This window comes from Convolutriloba macropyga, chromosome 1 (genome assembly GCF_964194025.1).
Source record: "Convolutriloba macropyga chromosome 1, txConMacr16.3, whole genome shotgun sequence".
Classification (NCBI taxonomy): Eukaryota; Metazoa; Xenacoelomorpha; order Acoela; family Convolutidae; genus Convolutriloba; species Convolutriloba macropyga.
Window position 1 is genome coordinate 27,842,223 of NC_134468.1, and position 17,449 is coordinate 27,859,671.

A 17,449-nucleotide genomic window follows, 5' to 3' on the forward strand; every position below is an offset into this window, starting at 1 on the left:
ACTTTTGATTTGAGTGCTTTGTTTGCAAAGCCGAGGTTTGATCAACGTAAGAATTCATCAGGGGAAAAGAGCAATAGCGGCTAAAATCTTGTTTGTTGAGCATGTGCCTGAATGGTGGATTTTGATTGGCTATAAATGCAGCAAAAGTCCATTAACAGGACGGACGTAAAATGATAGTTCTATCGGAAGCTATCTTCACAATTACCAACTGTATCCTTTCCTCTTTTCATGCCTCAATGTCACTTTTATCCGAAATTTTTCGCTCAAACACTGACAAATTTTTCCTGTTCTGCAGATTATTAATCAAATTTGTGATTCCATTCTTCTGTACATTTCAAAAATTGAAATCCCCCATTCCTGTTATGTGATTATTTTTCCTACAGACATTTTTACTCCTTCATTTTCAGTTTCTCATACATTCTTACAGTTAGAAATTCGCCACCGCGAAGAGTCACATAACTCGAATAACGAAGTTAATTTACTATATTTCTTTACGCAGACGCGTTTTTAATTTAATCACTGAATGTCAAAAGTCAGTGATGGTTGGTACTTTTTAAAATAAGTTCAGATTTTTGTGTATTTCGGTGGTTTGTGTTCGTAAAAGAATCACCACATAATGAGTATTTTAATTCCATTGACCTTTGTTTATATGCGCTTGCTTTGATTCAACATTTATTGGTATTTTCTTACGTTTGTTGAACTCGGTTTTAATTTTAATGTGCGTTTAATCTTTCCTTTTTAGTATTATATTTGGCATTTTTAATTCCGTCTCATATCACAGTTGCGAGCAATAATTGAACAAAAAACGTCTTTTTGCCTGAAATTTATTATTGTGAAAACAGAACCATAGCCACTTTATTCGAATCCTTAATTGTTTTTTATTCTGTTATAAAGTTATTATTTTAACCCTATAACCATTTCTTCAAAACCTTTACTAATTTAAGCCATTTGCTCAATTTAATTAAAAAGAAATTTAATCAAAATAATCAAAATGACAATATTTTTTGACGCCAATTCTACGTTGCCACTGTGTACAGAAATTCTGTACGAAATTCTTGGATTTTCAAAATTCTGCCAAGTTTTAGCTTTTCTTACCATAATTATCGTATCACTCGTTGGCAATTTTGTAGTACTCAAAACCATTTTTACCGACCGTGAAATGCGCAAAGTTTACTGCAACATTTTTATAATGAATTTGGCCTTTTGTGATATGGTCCAGGCCACTGCTGCTATTCCCCCAATGGCATCTGTTCTCATTTTTGAACAGAAATGGTTCTTCACCTTTGACTTTATGCCACATTTACCCTGCATGCTGGCGAGGTCCCTCAACAAAGTGGTTCCGGCGGTTGCCAGCTTCACAAACGTGGTCATAGCTGTCGACCGGCTAGTCGGGGTACTGAGACCTTTCAGAACCAAAATTCCAAGGTAATGTACACTAGTGTCCAAAGCTCTGAAAGATTGACACAAATTTAATTAAAATTTTGTCCGACTCTTCAGATTTATTTCGGAGCGAGGAATTTTATGCCAACTTTACTTTTTCGGTAAGCATTTTTGGCGGACGGATATCTTTTGCGGAGAGAGAAAGAAGTTGTTACAACTGAAAAAAGCCTTTGAAAAAAGAAACGATTGTTCAAAAATCAAATTTAATTTCTTGGTTTCTCCAGCAGATGAGTTTAAAAATTTCTCACAAATGTTTCAATTTTCCCGCTTTATCTCGTTTAAATTTTGTTTCTGTAGTCAAATAAGATATTTGTGAAATTCACGAAAAACACATTAGATCACTAATTCGAGAAAAAAATAAATCTGAACAAGATTTATATTGCATAAAAAAGATTCAGTAACATATACATTTTATGTAAAACAAGATTGAAACCTGAAAAAAATTCAGCGAAACTAAATCAATATGATACTTATATTTATGACGCCCAAAATTCAATAGTTTCTGCAGCTGTCTCTATGCTCAACATATGACGCATATGCTGCGTTATAAATATATTGAAACTAAATTAATATTCGAAATCTCTTAACGGATAATTTGCCGAGAAATTTAAAACAAATATTTGAAAATCTAGCCAAAATTCAAGTTTTTAAGAAAATGGAAAACACAACGTGTAATTTTAACAAGTGGCTAAGATGAAAAAAAAAGATTCGAACCCTGAGAATCTTTTGGGGAATTCTAATTGAGAATTCTCTCAGAGTAGCAATTTTTTCCGACACAATTAAGTGGGGGAGGAATTATATACTCAACTGTTTTTTTGTTCAGTCAATTTTCGCCGATCAAGATATTCATTGTGCAGGGTTGTGAGTGGTATAATTAGGAAGCTGGTCCACCAGAGTGTTTCAAACGCAAAAGATTGTATTGAATTTCGCGTTTTCCGATGGGTTACAGAGGTTTAAATTTGTGAATGGTAGCCTAACATCCGTTGTTTTGTTAACATTTTTCTTAAAATTTGCTTAAGTTCTGATCAATTTTTGCTAAAATAAAAAAAAATGTTTACGATAGTCGCATTGGTTTTATGTTTAGGATAAAAGGGTGTTGGTGAATTGTTTGAACCAACCGTTTCTGCTATATTTCCTGTCAAATATTTGAAAATTCAGCCTTTTTTCCAAAAGTATGCCTTTTTGGCCAACTTTGTTCAGTTTGACTGGTAGTGCAGACATAAAAACTCTGCTGACAAAATTTTTGTTTACTCAGTTAATAGCTTATTGTGCCTCCGGTTTCATGGAAAATTATCTGGAACTAACATTTTTGCCGTAATTAGCTAATTTAAACCGATATTAAAAAAAATTGCATAATTTAGTTTTTTCAAAATCTTCAGACAAAATTTTGAAATTTCAGAATTTTTTCCTTTTTCATGAAAAATGTCATCAAATATTCCTATTTCGCCCACATTGTTTAGTTAGGCGGTGGTGTAGACATGAAAACTGCAATCTTTCTATTTTCAGATATGGGCTCATTGTACCTCAGGTTCCTAAGAAAGTTTTTTGGAAATAACAGTTCTGTGGTCCTTCGCTAAATTCAACCGGTATTTTTATAAAAAAATGCATAGTTTAGTTTTGATTGTTAGTTTTGTTTGCCCCAAACTGTTTTCGAAACTCTTATTTGAATTTTTGAGATTCGCCAGCTTTTGATGTTTCTTTGTGGTCTTATGACTGTTTTTAATAACTTTTTTTAGCTTTGCCACTTTCAATTTTACTTCTGCAATCTTTTAGCGCAGATTCATGCCAAGAGAGATGGTCTTCTTGTTCAAGTTATCTTTAATCTAGTCCTAATTGCTGTTTAATTGCTCCTGAACGAAGTTCGTAGCAATTATTGTAAACGTGGTTGTCTTTTTTATGCAAAATTTTCGTTTGACAATTTTGATTTATCGAGTGACTTTCACGCCCTTTACTTTTTGCGTTTCGCGTGATCTAAAATTCTCTCTCAATCACAATTTGAAGCAGCTGTTTTGTCCGATCAACACTTAAATGTCACCCTAAGGACAAGTCGCATGTCATTTTATTGGTATTGATATAAGGTTGAATTGATTGTATTCACATTTTTTGTAATCTTCGCTGAAATTTTGATCAATTATTGCCGAGATAAGTAAAAATTGTTAATAATATCTCATTGGTCTCATGTTTAAATAAAAGATGACTTTTGTGAATTATTTGAAACGACAAATTTTGCAAATTTTTCAGCTAAAATTTTAAAAATTCAGCATTTTGTTTGCATAAAAAATGTCACTAATTATGCTTATTTTGCCCACTTTGTCAGTTTGACGGTGGTGTGGACTTGAAAACTTCAATCATGCTTCATTCATTTATGGGCTTATTGTACCTCAGGTTCCTAAGAAATTTTCCTGGAAATAAGAGTTTTGCGGTCTTTTGCTCATCTCTACCGATATTTATATAAAAAGGCATAATTTAGTGTTAATTATCATTTCTATTTTTTTTTCGTTTGCCACAAAAACTTTTACACAATTATTTGAAACACTAGCTGCGCAGCGATAGCAGGCCCAGTTTTGGTCTTATCGCTGAGTTTTGCATTGAAAAAAGATTTGTTTTTATTGGTCTGCCCTTTTTAAAAAATTTTGTTTTTTTTTCATCCAAATTACATTGAGACATTTTTTCTATAAGGATTCAATTAATAAGAAGTCTCGTTATGTTGCAGAAAAGACACAATATTGAGTCTACTAGTAACGCTCGTGGTTTTTATGGCAAAATTTTGTTGCTGAAAATCTATTGCTCATTTTTTGGAGCAATCTTATCAACAACCGGGAGGCGATAGCAACACCAATTTTTGTGCCATCGTTGGTTTTTGCAGGAAAAAAGTGTTCGTATTGTTTTTGGGTCCGTCCTTTTTTAAATATTTTTGAAAATTTTTTTATCCCAATAAAAGCAAGTCTTTTTTCAATTAAAATTTCAAACAAAAAGATGCTCCAATTGTGTTCAACTAAAGTCCAATCAATATACTGTATTTTGCGATTAAAACTCATGGTTTTTATGGCTGCGACAATTTGCTTTTGTAAAACTTTATTGACTTTTTGAATTTTGCCAGCATTAAATCTTCTTTTTGTATTTTTATCACTGGAACTATTTTATCAAGTGATTATTTCGTTGTGAGGAATCTAACAGAAAAACTATCTAATGCTTTCAGTTGATACATAAAGGTATGGCTCTTAGTAATATAACTCGATAAATACCCAAAAATCTTCCTTTTTTGATTATTGACTTTTTTTCAAATTAACTTTTTCTGCAGCATTTGAAACATTTTGACTTTAATTGAGAAGGAGCAAGAGAAGGAGAGGTCTTCATCCAGTTGGGGAATTGTATAGTTATTCGTATTTTAATGGCGCACTGTAACTTCTATAAATATTTGTGCATTTTTGATTTTATGTTAGTTACAGACTAGAATGATTTTTAATCAAACTTCAAAAAATTGACAGTTTAGAATTACGTGCAATTGAAGGCCAATGGGCCAAAATGATAATTTTTGTGAAAAGATATTTTCTGAAATAGTTTTTTTTTATCTCTGAGTAAAATGCTTTGGTGAAATTTGAAATATTATTCGATTTCGTTGTTAATTTGTAGTCTTTTGACTTCGTTTCACTGTCATAACTAATTGCATTCCTTAGAACCAAAATTGTTTCTATTTATCAGTTTTATCTGATTTCTCACTAATGTTTTGTCTATTTTTTAAAAAAATAGTGGTATTCTGAGTTTTGCGACTTTTAATTTTATTTCTAACTTTTAGTGCACTTTCAGCAAAAAGAAGGGTCGCATTCATTAAAACCAAATGATGTTTATTCTTCATTCTATTTTTTGTTTAGTTTTTAGTTTTTGGCGTTGATACTACGAATTCCAAATTATTTTTTTCAAAGGTTTTGACTGTTTCCTATTTGTGAGGTTCTTCTTTGCTGCCTTATCCGATCATCACAATAATAGCACAATAATGACAAGCAATATAGCACATTGATGGCGTCTAAAGGAAGAGAAGGTGATTATATTCGACAATCTGAGTGAATAAATGGTGATTTTACAGGCTTAGACACCGTTCCGTTGCAAAACACAATTGAACTTTTGATCTTTGTCTGTATCTGTTTTTTGTAATTGTAAAAATTGGTGGATACTGACAAGTCTCATTTTTTTAAATGAAATGATAGAAGCGATCGAATGATTTCAGTTGATAGTGATAGCTAATGGTTTTCATGACTTTGAATTTGTTTGCTTGCAAAAAGTGTAAACGTATTTTCTTAGTTTGCATTTTTGCTGCCTACTTTTTCATTAGCCTGAGTAAAAATAGGTCCCATTTCTTTTCTGGTGAAATAAAAGTGACAAGTGATTTGGTTTAATTTAGTGTTCATATGATGCTATTTTGACTTTTTCATTTAAAAAATTATATAAACAATGAGTTTTGGTCGTAAATAGTGGTTGTTGTTTATATTTGATTTTGTTGTTTCTGTTGTCTCTCACTGTCTTTAATGGCAGGTACTATTGGCTTTCTAATTTGTTTTTGCTTAATTGGTACAGTGGCTCGAGCTTAAAGCAATTTTTTAAATGGATATGCCAATTATTTCTTAACAGTAAGATTTTTTGGAAGTTTTATATCTCTTCTTCATTTGGGGGACAATTAAATCAAAAGTGGTTGGGTGATGTCGGAACATTATGGCGAAAGCACATTTCTAAGCCTCCTTGTCTTTTTAACTTGTCAGCAACAACTACGGGATCATTGATAGTTTTCCAAGTAATTATCTGACGTAAACATTGAGAAGCCTCAATTAGAGTCAATTTTTGTCCGGGCTATCCGGCATTACAAATGAAACAATTACAGTTGGCAAGAATCAAAGGAATCCGTCGAATTGGTTCAGAAGCATTTGTGGTATAGCTCTTTGACCTTAGAGAATAATTTTCAATTCAGTTTTTTTAATATAAATTCCATCAATTATTTTCTTTTTTCGTTTTCTTTGCTAAATGATATGTGGATAGTACTCGCATCAAGTTTTAACTATAAGTAGTTTTAAAAACATTTATTTTTCCTGACCTAGTGCCTTAAAAGCCGATGAGTACTTATATTTATAATGACTGTCACCTGAATTAACTGAGATAAAATTGGATGTTTTAAAGTGATTTTTTTTCTCTGAATTTGTTTTCACGTGATCCATAAACATATTATTGTTCAAACTTGAAGCCTTAAAAAGATGAATTAACCAAATTTTATGCAGACACTGAAAATCAAAGTCAAAATGTTCTACAACTTTATGAGAAAAATTGTTTCGGCCCATGATTTTCATACTTTTGGTTATGCAGGTGCATAACTTTGTTTAAAATATCAGTCACGCTATGCTTCTTTAAGTTTTGTTTCTGCAGATAAAATTTAACCAATTATCCAGTTATCCAATAATATTTGACTGGTTGGAATATTATGTGCTATCGCACGTTACTTATCCTCCTTGTTGATATGAATGGCACTCTGTTGTGCTTTCAGATAGTAGATCAAATTCGTTTACTCGAGTACACTCTCTCTCCAAGCGACATCAAAAAAAGTTTACAATCTACTAAGAATAAAATATATGATTAGTTTTAGAGGTATGGAAAACTATGAAAGGCATCACTTAAACGAGCAACATTTTTGAGGAATATTACAAAGTACAAAGTTCTTTTTCCAAATTGATTACAGGTTGATGTTCAGTATTATATTTCTTCCGAAAGTTGAAAAGTTAGCAACAGCAAAAGAGGCAGATTTTTTTCCGTATAAGGAAATTTGTCCCCACAGTCTACTAGACATGAGGCATTGAAAAAATTCACAATTTTTCCTAGTTTAAAATTGACATGCGACCTAATTTGTTTTGGGAAAAAACTTACATGGAAACCATGTTATTGTTGGTTCGAGCAAGTAAACAAAGTCAATCAAAAAGATGGTAATAGAATCTATCAATGAGCTAGGTTTCAAAAAATATGTCCAAAAATGCTACTGATTAGTTTGAGTTGAAGTTTTACTGATGGGTTGAGTTTGATGGCAACTGTTTTGTAAAAAACGGTTTTGTGTTTTGTGTCACGGATTCACAGCAATTCACACTCAAGTCATAAGAGTATCTTCCGGGTAAAAAATTCAGAGTCAAACGAATTGATAGGACGATCAATTGAATCAGAAATTGAATCTTGACAAATTCAATCAACAAATGAAGAATGTAATTTTTTGACAAATCTTGTGGAATTGTTAGTTTTGAAGAAGCAGTTCTCTGGCTAAATTTTCTTAAGTGCTTTGAGGCATCACTTGACTAGACATTTTGAAAGCCAATTGCTGACATTTCAGATCTGAGTCATGTATTTGTGTTGACTTAAAAAGTGTTTAAATTTTGAGAGCAGATGCTTAGATTCTGTGTTTCAATCAGGTTTAACTTAAGCGTTTTCTCAATTGTACTGTACTTTATACTCAAATTGATTTGTTCCCAAGTAAATAATGGTTTGGAAAGTTTCTTAAAAACATTTGATTGGAATATTGTCAGATAAATCCAAAATCAACGAGCCTGCTAGAAAATTTAGCATATGTAGACGATCCTCAATGTGCTCTTGATATTTTGCGTTTTTGCCTTGGTGCTCCCAAAATGGTCTACTCATCAAAATGGTCTTGATTCGGTTCAGCTTTTGTCAGACATTTTTTGGGACCAAGCATGCCTTCCAATCAATAAAACCGGTGTAGGGATAAGACGATGAGCAGATCAAGTTCGGGCTCTGTTTGGATCTGTTTCTCAATCCTCTGTTCTTGTAGAAAAATTAACAGGCCATAATCCAACTGAAGACATCTCATTTGTTAAGGCAGTTGGACAATTCAGCGAAATTGCGATGGGATATCCCTCTCAAAGAAAAATTCAGGAGGAACTTGATGACTCAGCCTTCGACAACTTGTTAGGAAAACTAAGTGTCATAAAAGAAAAAACTCGCTTACATTCTCTTTCTCTACCGCAGTCTGGCGCCTGGTTATCTGCAGCCTCCATTCAAGCCCTGGGACTACAACTATCTTCCAATGAGTTCCGTGTTGCTCTCAAATATTGACTGGGTGTAAAATTGTACGTGAACAAGAGAAAATATCCATTTTGTAAATGTGGGACTCTAGATGTAATGGGCGACCATGCGGTGTCATGCCATGGTCGCGTTGATATGATCTCTCGTCATGATCGTATAGGAGACAGATTTATATCAAATTGATCGGGAGCTCTTTTGCCTCCCATCTGTGAACAGAAAAGTTTACTACCCGACAATAACTCCATACCGGGCGATATTTTCTTACCTGTATGGAATGCCGGTCAAGCAGCAGCTTTAGATGTTACCGTCACTTCTCCCTTGCAGTCAAGACTCATTATAAGTGCGTCGGAGAAGAGTGGTTTCGCTCTGTCAGCTGCTGAGGACAGGAAGTACGAACACTATGCTCAGAACTGTAGTGAAGTCGGAATTCAATTCTTTCCTCTGACTTTCGAAACGTTTGGAGGATTTTCAGAGACAGTTCGTAAGACCCTCAAACGAATCGCTACTCTGGCTGATAACAGAAATTTGCAGCCGGCGGGGTTGTTGGTAGCTTTCAGTAGGTTATCTCAATCAGTCTCTGTTACAGCAATTCGGGGGTCTGCAATCATGCTCCTAGCAAGGGATGCGAGATTATAGACACATGTGATACTGGAGCAAATCTTTGAATCCTTGTTGCAGAAGTTAAGATCTTTGACTCACCCAATGAGTGGGGAGCTCAAAATTTAATGCATCATCATACTAGCTGTAACTCAGTGGCGGGTGAAATTTGATTGCCCAGAACAGGAAGTTTTACCTCAAACAATTTTTCCAAGAAGAAATTGATAACAGTGATCGTTTATGAACCAAAGTTTTCTAAATAGATAGATCCGGAAAATAAATACGTTTATTTGTTTCAGATAATGTTTGGCGTAGATCATCTTACAATTGCGTATTGTATAATAGAAGAGTGAGCTGGCTGATCGCGGTCAAGTTGCGTATCAGTTTGTATACGTTTTTTTGCTGGTGTATTTAGGTAACATTTTTATGTTTAAAAAGTTCGCTATTTTGCGTTTTTCGTACTTCAGAACCTCAGGATTCCTTAAAATTTTAAAACATTTTCATCTGTTTTGAGTAAAAATTTAATATAAACACATATACGGAAAATTTGACTGACTGTTCCTAAGGCATTGGATTTAGTTTTGAATAAAACTAGGGAAACTGTTAACATACATCTGCATCCTCTCTGCCAACTATGTTATGCTTAAAAGGAATAGTTTGTAACTTCACATTAGTTCTCTATAATTACAATAGCATTACTAAGATGCATCAGTTTTAACATAGATATAGCTGCTTCGTCGACAATTGCTTAATATATGGTTAACCATTCAAAGTGCGTCAGCCAGGTTGAGGAGAATCTGGTAGACAATCTTCACGAAAAAATGACCTTGAGCTTTACATCACCAACACTATTGTTTTAAACTGCTATTGTTTAGACGGTTAAAAACCGGCCTCGCTTCGGAGACGAATAGTGGTGTTGTTTTGAGGTTGGGGTTACCTGCTCTTAGAATCCCTGTTAAGCAAAATTAACCAATGTTGTGTGGACGGCTGAAACATGTGGACTCACACGGTCTGCAGTCTGCATAACACTAAATACCTAATTGGAAGTGGCTTAGCGCTCTTATTCGGTGCGTTAATACGCAGCTGTTTGTGTTGTACAGTGAACATTGATGACCTCTTCAGTTCATTTTCTCTCTTAATTTAAATATGTTTGTTAATAATGGTATCCTTTATTGAAATGAGAAGCTAGTATGTTTCTCAATTTTTTGTCACCAACTTAGTTTTACTATTTTTTCCTATTATTTTCTTGACAGTATTTTTCACTATGAGAGGTAAAAACCACATTTAGCAACGGTACTCCTTCGAATGGGCTAGTTATAACCCCCATCTTGATTGGGATTAATAATTTTTTTTTATTATTTATTCTCTCGTTAATAATTTTTTCATGTAATATAATCCAACAAGACTTGTAAAATTGCGAATAGGATAAAACTCGATTCTAAAACTTCAAAGTCGCTTTTCGATTGCATAATCTTTACGTGTAATGTTTGTCTCAGTTTTAAAAATTGGCGAGGTTTGGTGAGGAAAAGAAATGCTCTTAATTTCAAGTAATGCAGATATTTACTGGTGTGGTGGTGCAAGAATATTTTAAGCGTCCTTATAAGGAGAATTTTTATCTTGTTCTATCTGAGCTGACCTAATCATACCTATAGTAATGCCATCTAGTGACCTCATCTCTTGAAGTGAACATTAGACGACATTGTCACTCTATTCCTAAAAATCATGGTCAGAAACGGTAATTTTGGTAAAAGCCCTGTCAAAAACAATCATCTTGAGAGAGTAAAAAAAATTCATGGACGATCATATCTATTAAAAAAAAAATAAGGCCATCAAGCTTATTTCCTCAAATTAATGGTCTAAAACGATCATTTTCGGACAAAATTTCTATTCGATGTGATATGTTTTCTGAGTAATTGCTTTGCATCTCATTGGAAAGACCTACTAATTTCGGCGCTCTCGTTTTAAATTTTTTCAGTATGATTGAATGATTTGGTCTTCATGCTGCTAAATCGCTGTAGTGTTTTGGGTGGGTTGCTTTTAAGACTTGATCTTTTTTTTCTTTAATTGGAGGCCAAGTGTGCAAAAATGTGCGGTTTATTTCCGGCACAATATATCATGTCGTTAACTTTTGTTCAGTTGTTCATCAAAGAGCAAAATGCTGAGGGCTTTTGATGACGAACCGTCTGAATCATGACATCATTAATTGGAATGAGGAACAGGTCATCTTGTTTATGCGTCCTCGCAATCAACAGGTCGTTCTTTCAGGGAAAATGGTCTGAAAAATTTGAAAATAAATGACTGTGTTTGAAGTCAGTGTATCCATTTTTGTACTATAACGAACTAGTGAATGAGAGATCTTGTTTTGTCAAATATCGTTGACGAAGGCAAAAATTCTCCCATGTTTATAATGGGTGACGTAATACCCGCTTAGAACAACACTTGATTGGCCCATTTTTATTCAAAATAAAGAAACCGTCGTGCACCAACGCGCACCTAAAAAGATTGACTTTGAATTAAAGCGCTGAAATCGCTGAACTGTGACTACTGCATTATAAAGAAACAAACATTTACTCAAAACTGATCGGCAAAAATGCAGAGAAAACACACTAGCTTGAAGAAGATGCAACCAAATGCAAGCAATATTGATGGGAACAATCTTTGAGTTTAACCATAAAAGCAACCTCTTTTATATTTTTTGATGGAATATAGCTATCAAAGTATATTGCAATAGAATAAAAGAATGTATTTCCAGTAGCAAGCAAAAGAAGCCTCCTTAATGTCTCGTGACATTTTGAACAAAAACCAGACGTCTGCAATGTTGAATATCAATTTGAAAACCCGATTGTGTGGGTTCTACTATTCCAATTGAAAACCCGATTGTGTGGGTTCTACTATTCCAATTGAAAACCCGATTGTGTGGGTTCTACTAATACAATTGAAAATCCGACTGTAAGGGTTTTGTTTCACATTATAAATCAACATCAGAGTGACGAGGGGCCAATAATCTGAGTTGCTGTGATTCAAAACTGGGATTATGACTTTGAACTGATAACTAATAAAATGACAATGAGTTAATAAAGTCGACTAAGTTTATCTTGACGAGCCATATATTAACTGAGCATCCATATTGCAATAGAACAAGATATATCTCACACAATCTAAATTTTTCGCTAAAAGATTTTTTTATTTCTGATTCCTCAATAATAATTGTTTGCAATGATAGCTTTTTAATCATCAGACCTGATTTTGATTTTTGCGAGGATATTACTTTATAAAAATCTATTCTCAACCCTTTCGTTTTGTTAACATTTGATAATAAATATACCAAACCATGAAAACACTTTTCATATGCCAATTTTATGCATATTGACTCACCCGGGTCAAAGGAATTAAATAAAACTAGCAGGCCCAGAAAAATTAGATCGAGTGAGAGATGAATCAAAGCTGCACCTCGGATATTCAACGGTTAATAACTGGTAACCTAACGTCCACAAGATCAAAATAGTTATTATATGATGCGACTACTGTATTTTTCAGTTGTAACCCACGCCGCCTTTGTTTCGTAGAAAAAGGGCTCAAAAATTGGATGATTAGAACCAGAAAGATGTAAAGGTATTGAAGACGAAAGTCAAACGTGAAAAGTAAGAACGAAAAAATTCTAGTGGCGAGTTATAAATTTCACCTAACAGGCGATTTTATAAATTGGAAATGGTCGTGATATGACACAGTGAGTGACAAAAAGCGTGAAACAGAAAAAGAATTAAATTTGGAAGATAGCAAATATGAACAATAGAGAGATACCAAACACGGAGTAGAGCAAGTGAGGCGCGGATATAACATACAAGAGAGATGGATGAAAACGAGAAAGAGGCCAACTTTTAAAGATAATGTCAATGTAAAATACGAAAAAAAAACAAAAAGATTGCTGCGCGAGTATTGAGAGAGAGAAAACAAGACATGATTGAGAAAGAAATCAAAATCCAGCAGAAAAACGGAGAGAACAAAAGAAGAGTTGTAAAATGGAAAACTGTCAGAATGAGACAAACACAAACTAATAAACTTGAAGAAACCGAAACCAAAGAGGCGAGCAAGAAAGGGCAGAGAGTCCAAAAAAGAACTCAATTTTATTCAAGCAGATATCGTACGACACAACAAATGCCACGAAACAAAATGAACCACTAAAAGTGTGCTAGAGTTAGGTATGTGAAGAGCCAAACACGCAAAAACAAGGAAACCAAAAAGATAAAGTGAGAGAAAGAATTAGGAAAAAAAACTAGAGAAAAATGTGAGCAACAGAGATTTAGCAAATGAGTCTCATATATAATATAATATTATAATATAAGAATAAATCGAATATTGCAATCTGAACCCCCCGAGAGAGAAAAAAGACTGACCAAGAATAAAAACAGCGCAAGAGTGTGTTTGAGAGAGACATTAAAATGATATAAAAGTTAGAAACCAAGAGAATAGAAAAAGGGGACAAATAGCACTACGCAAACACAAGCACCTACTCACACAATCAGAGATAGAATTGCAAACGAAAAAATTGGGCGAACATAAAGAGGAAAAAGATAACTAACAGTGTTTTTATATATGTGTTAGCCGTGACATATATGAGAGAGAAAAAAGTTCAAAAATTCAAAAAAAAATTAAGCTGGAACAAATATCAAACAAGTGGAGAAAAGAAGACATGAATCATAAGTAAAATAACGTGAACGAACAACCATAAGAAAGAACACATGGCAAAAGGCGAAAAGCAAGAGAGCAATAGAAATTTAAAAAGACCGACAGATTGAGGCACACAAACGCCGATAGAGAGAGAGAGAGAGGGAGGTGTGAGAGACGGAGGGGATTTGTGAGGGAGAGAGGGGGGAGGCGAGAGATTGAGAGAGAAAGAGGATAGTGGACTTACAAGAACATGAGAGAGATAAAGATGGGCACAGAGAAACAGATAGGCACAGAGAATTTACAAATTGCAGCAATAGAAAGGAAAATGCTGAGAAAAAGAAGGACGGGTGAGAGATAGGAGTGCGCGGCTCCTGATACTAATTCTCATACTTGTTCGCATCTCCTCTCTGACACCTCTCTTGTTTGCCTTCAACCTCTTTATTCTCACAAATTCTTTTTTTCCTTGATCCTTTTTTTCCACTTCTTTGTTCCTTGATCCTTGATATTTTCTTGTCCTGTCACGTCCTGTCCTTAAACACGTCCTGTCAATCGTTTTTTTCAAACATTTCTTTTTGATCATCCGTTTCTTTGGGACTATTTTTTTTGAGTAATTGACTCCGTTTGTATTACAAACTTTGCGGTCAATTGCGATGATTTTTGATATATTGATATGATTAACACCTTGTTGTTTTGACATATTTTTGCTAGTTGACATTAATTGACGTGTTCTAAATTTGGTCATCACATTCACTTTTTCCCGAAAAATTCTGCCAGTTGATGACATTATTGAAAAACTACTTTTTTGTATTTAACCAACCATTTTTGTTTTGACGAGCTTTTGTGCACTGGCCTCCTTTGTATAGATATTTTTTTTTTCATTTTTTTTTCAGTATTGACCTGAAGAATTTGAGGCCAAATATTTTAATGCAACAAATGTTTTCCCCTTTTTTGACTTTATTGCTATAACTTAATCGCGCTCTTCAATAGTGCTGTTAACAGATGGCATTCAGTGAGGCCTCTTAAACATAAAGCCTTATGCGTATGGTAAATATAAGAAAAATTGTTTTTAAAAAGTTAAAAGTGTATTTGTTGTTGCGAAGGGAGTTGGTCTTGTGAGCCTTCCTGACTTACTTTTTCACTAACCGTGAGCAAGAAAATATAGGTTTGCCGTAAAATTTACCAAATTAGATATAAAATATCTACGAAAACATTTCTTCTAGTTTTTTTAGTTTCTTTAGGTTTTAAGGTTTATAGTTGTTTGCCAATAAACAGTTTTGCCGAGGAATTTTTATTTGGAACTACAAAGTTTTTGCATATTTTTTAAATTTAACAAAAGCATTTTGATGTTTTCTAATTTTACTGGAACCAGGTTTTGATGTACGAGTACAGAGTGAAATTTCTGAGTACAGAGTGAAAAGCTGTACAAATGTCATAACGCAGGCAAACAAAGTTGAGAATTTTAAGTTATTCTCATAAGTTAAACAATTTTTATTTTTGTGAAACAAATTGCAATTTTTAGGGGCCTTATTGCTTACAACGATTTGTGACATCATGTTTTTGTTATTAGCGGCCCCTAAAATTAAAGGAGAAAAATGATGCAAAAAGAATTTCAAGAGTTGAATTGAAAACCATTCTAAACTCTCGCTCTAAACTATTACTGGACAATTGAAAATGCAAGTCTTTTATGTTTTGTATTTTTCTTCGCTTTCTTTTTTGTCTTTTTTTATTTTCAGAGGCTCAAGATCAAAGGAAGCAAATAGAAAGCAAATAAAGCACCGAGGATTTTTTATCTAGAAAGGTATTTAACGAAGTTTGAAAATAGTAAAATCAAATTGGGCGCATGGATAATAGGCCAAAAAAGTCACATTAATCAGTCTGTTGTTACCGATACTGATTTACATTTGGATTGCTTTTACTTATCAATTGTCCAAAATATGGCCAATTTTGAAAGTTCCTTAAGGTTGAGGAGCATCGCTCTAAGCGTGTGCTGCAATTACAGTAAAATTAAATCAGTTGAGAAAAATTTGAAGAATGAGAAAGAGTATGAACAAATTGTACTATCACACAAAATAGTTATAGAACCTTTGATTAGTTGCTCAGAGTTTTTGTTCAATTTACTTTCAAGATTAATTTGCAGCAGAACTTGGTTAATTTTCAGAGCGTTCCGAAGTACTGTTTTGTCTGTTAGTGTGATTTTTATGAATTGTCAATTTATAATATAGTAAATGACGAAATTACCACATTGCCTGGCCAATGTCCGAAAAGGCAAATTTCAAAAAAATTCTACTTTTTTTGGAATCGAGTGATAAAATTCTGTCCCCAGATTTAGCTATTCATATACCATTTCCCACGATGGAATATAGTTACGAAGAAGGTGGAAATAAGTTACTTATATCGTGGAAACGGCTTACATTTGGTAACGAGTACTCACGGAGAATGGCTTTTTCAGAAAGCCGAAAGTACGCATTAATGCAAAACAGAAAATGTTGACAACAATCTTCGGTTTTAAAATTTCTTGTTTAGTAAACTTCTTCCTTGCGGGCAAACTTTTTATGAACTTGCTTCACCAAACTGATGCATGTTAGTTTACAGTTTGTTTAAGCAAGCTCCAATTTATTTGGCACATATAATGAACTTATAGCATAAAAAGAGGCGGGATTTTCCATCACAATTAACGGAAGCCTTTCGGAAGATATTAAAAAACAAATATACAAATTAGACAGGTTTAACGGTCCAACAGAATGATGAACATTGCTCAGAGCATTTTTTGTCCTATTCGGAAATGTCACCGGCAATGTTATTCAGTACTGAGCCACTGTAAACACCACAGACTGTTTACAGACTTTTTGTTCTGTGTCCGAAGTAAGATCATACCAAGGACTTCCACTAATTTTTGCCCCCGGGTGGGATCTGCACAATAATTCAACAACGCCAAACACTTTAAATTTAAACATAATTTTTTTGCGAGTTAACACTTATTTTAATAAACTAAATTGAACTAATTTGTGCTTGTAGGTCGTATGCTCTTGGGTTGATGGCACTGACATGGTTCCTGTGCTCTGGCTTTGGTGTGTTGGAGATGGCGAATGCCGAAGTAATGCAAATGAGGGACGAGAGTGGGGAGTGCTATGACAACTACTGCTTCACCAAACTCTCTAGCAAACCAAGAATACTGAACATGTTAGTCATCATTCTCATTAAGCATTATCGCTCAATCCTCCGGGTACTTGAAACTGGAGGAAGAACTATTTGCTCAACTGGGCTTTTTTTGTTCAGTCAATATTGACCGATCGATAAATTCATCGTCGAGTTGAGAGTGGTATCAATAGAAGATACATCCAGCGTAGAAAATAAAGCTAAAAAGATTTTTTGAATTTCGTTTTTTTTTCCAAGGAGTAGTCGAGGTTGAACACTTTCAATAATTTTGACCAAAATTTTGACCAATTTGCTAAAAAAAGGAGATTATAAACAATAGGGTTATTGATTTAACGTCTAACGATTAAAAAGACTAAATTGGTCAAATTTTTTAATTGAACTGTTTGCTAAATTTTTCAAAATTCACTTTTTCATTGAACCAGGTCCAACTTTTTCATCGAAACAGGCCCGAAATATTCTTTTTTGCCCCTTTGGTTAAATAATACGGAAGCCCAGACCTAAAAACTGCTGATAAAATCCTTGT

General features: G+C 33.8%; 1 protein-coding gene across 1 annotated transcript in view; it reads left to right on the plus strand.

Moving 5' to 3' along the window:
* The first annotated feature begins 202 nt into the window (after positions 1 to 202).
* Positions 203 to 17,449, plus strand: part of LOC142347893 (neuropeptide receptor 15-like) — a 130,998-nt gene continuing 113,751 nt past the window's right edge. The window contains exons 1-2 of the mRNA XM_075399054.1: positions 203 to 1,425; positions 16,786 to 16,950. Of these exons, the coding sequence (XP_075255169.1) occupies positions 992 to 1,425; positions 16,786 to 16,950 (599 nt within the window). The 5' untranslated portion in view covers positions 203 to 991. The remainder of the gene's footprint in view (positions 1,426 to 16,785; positions 16,951 to 17,449) is intronic.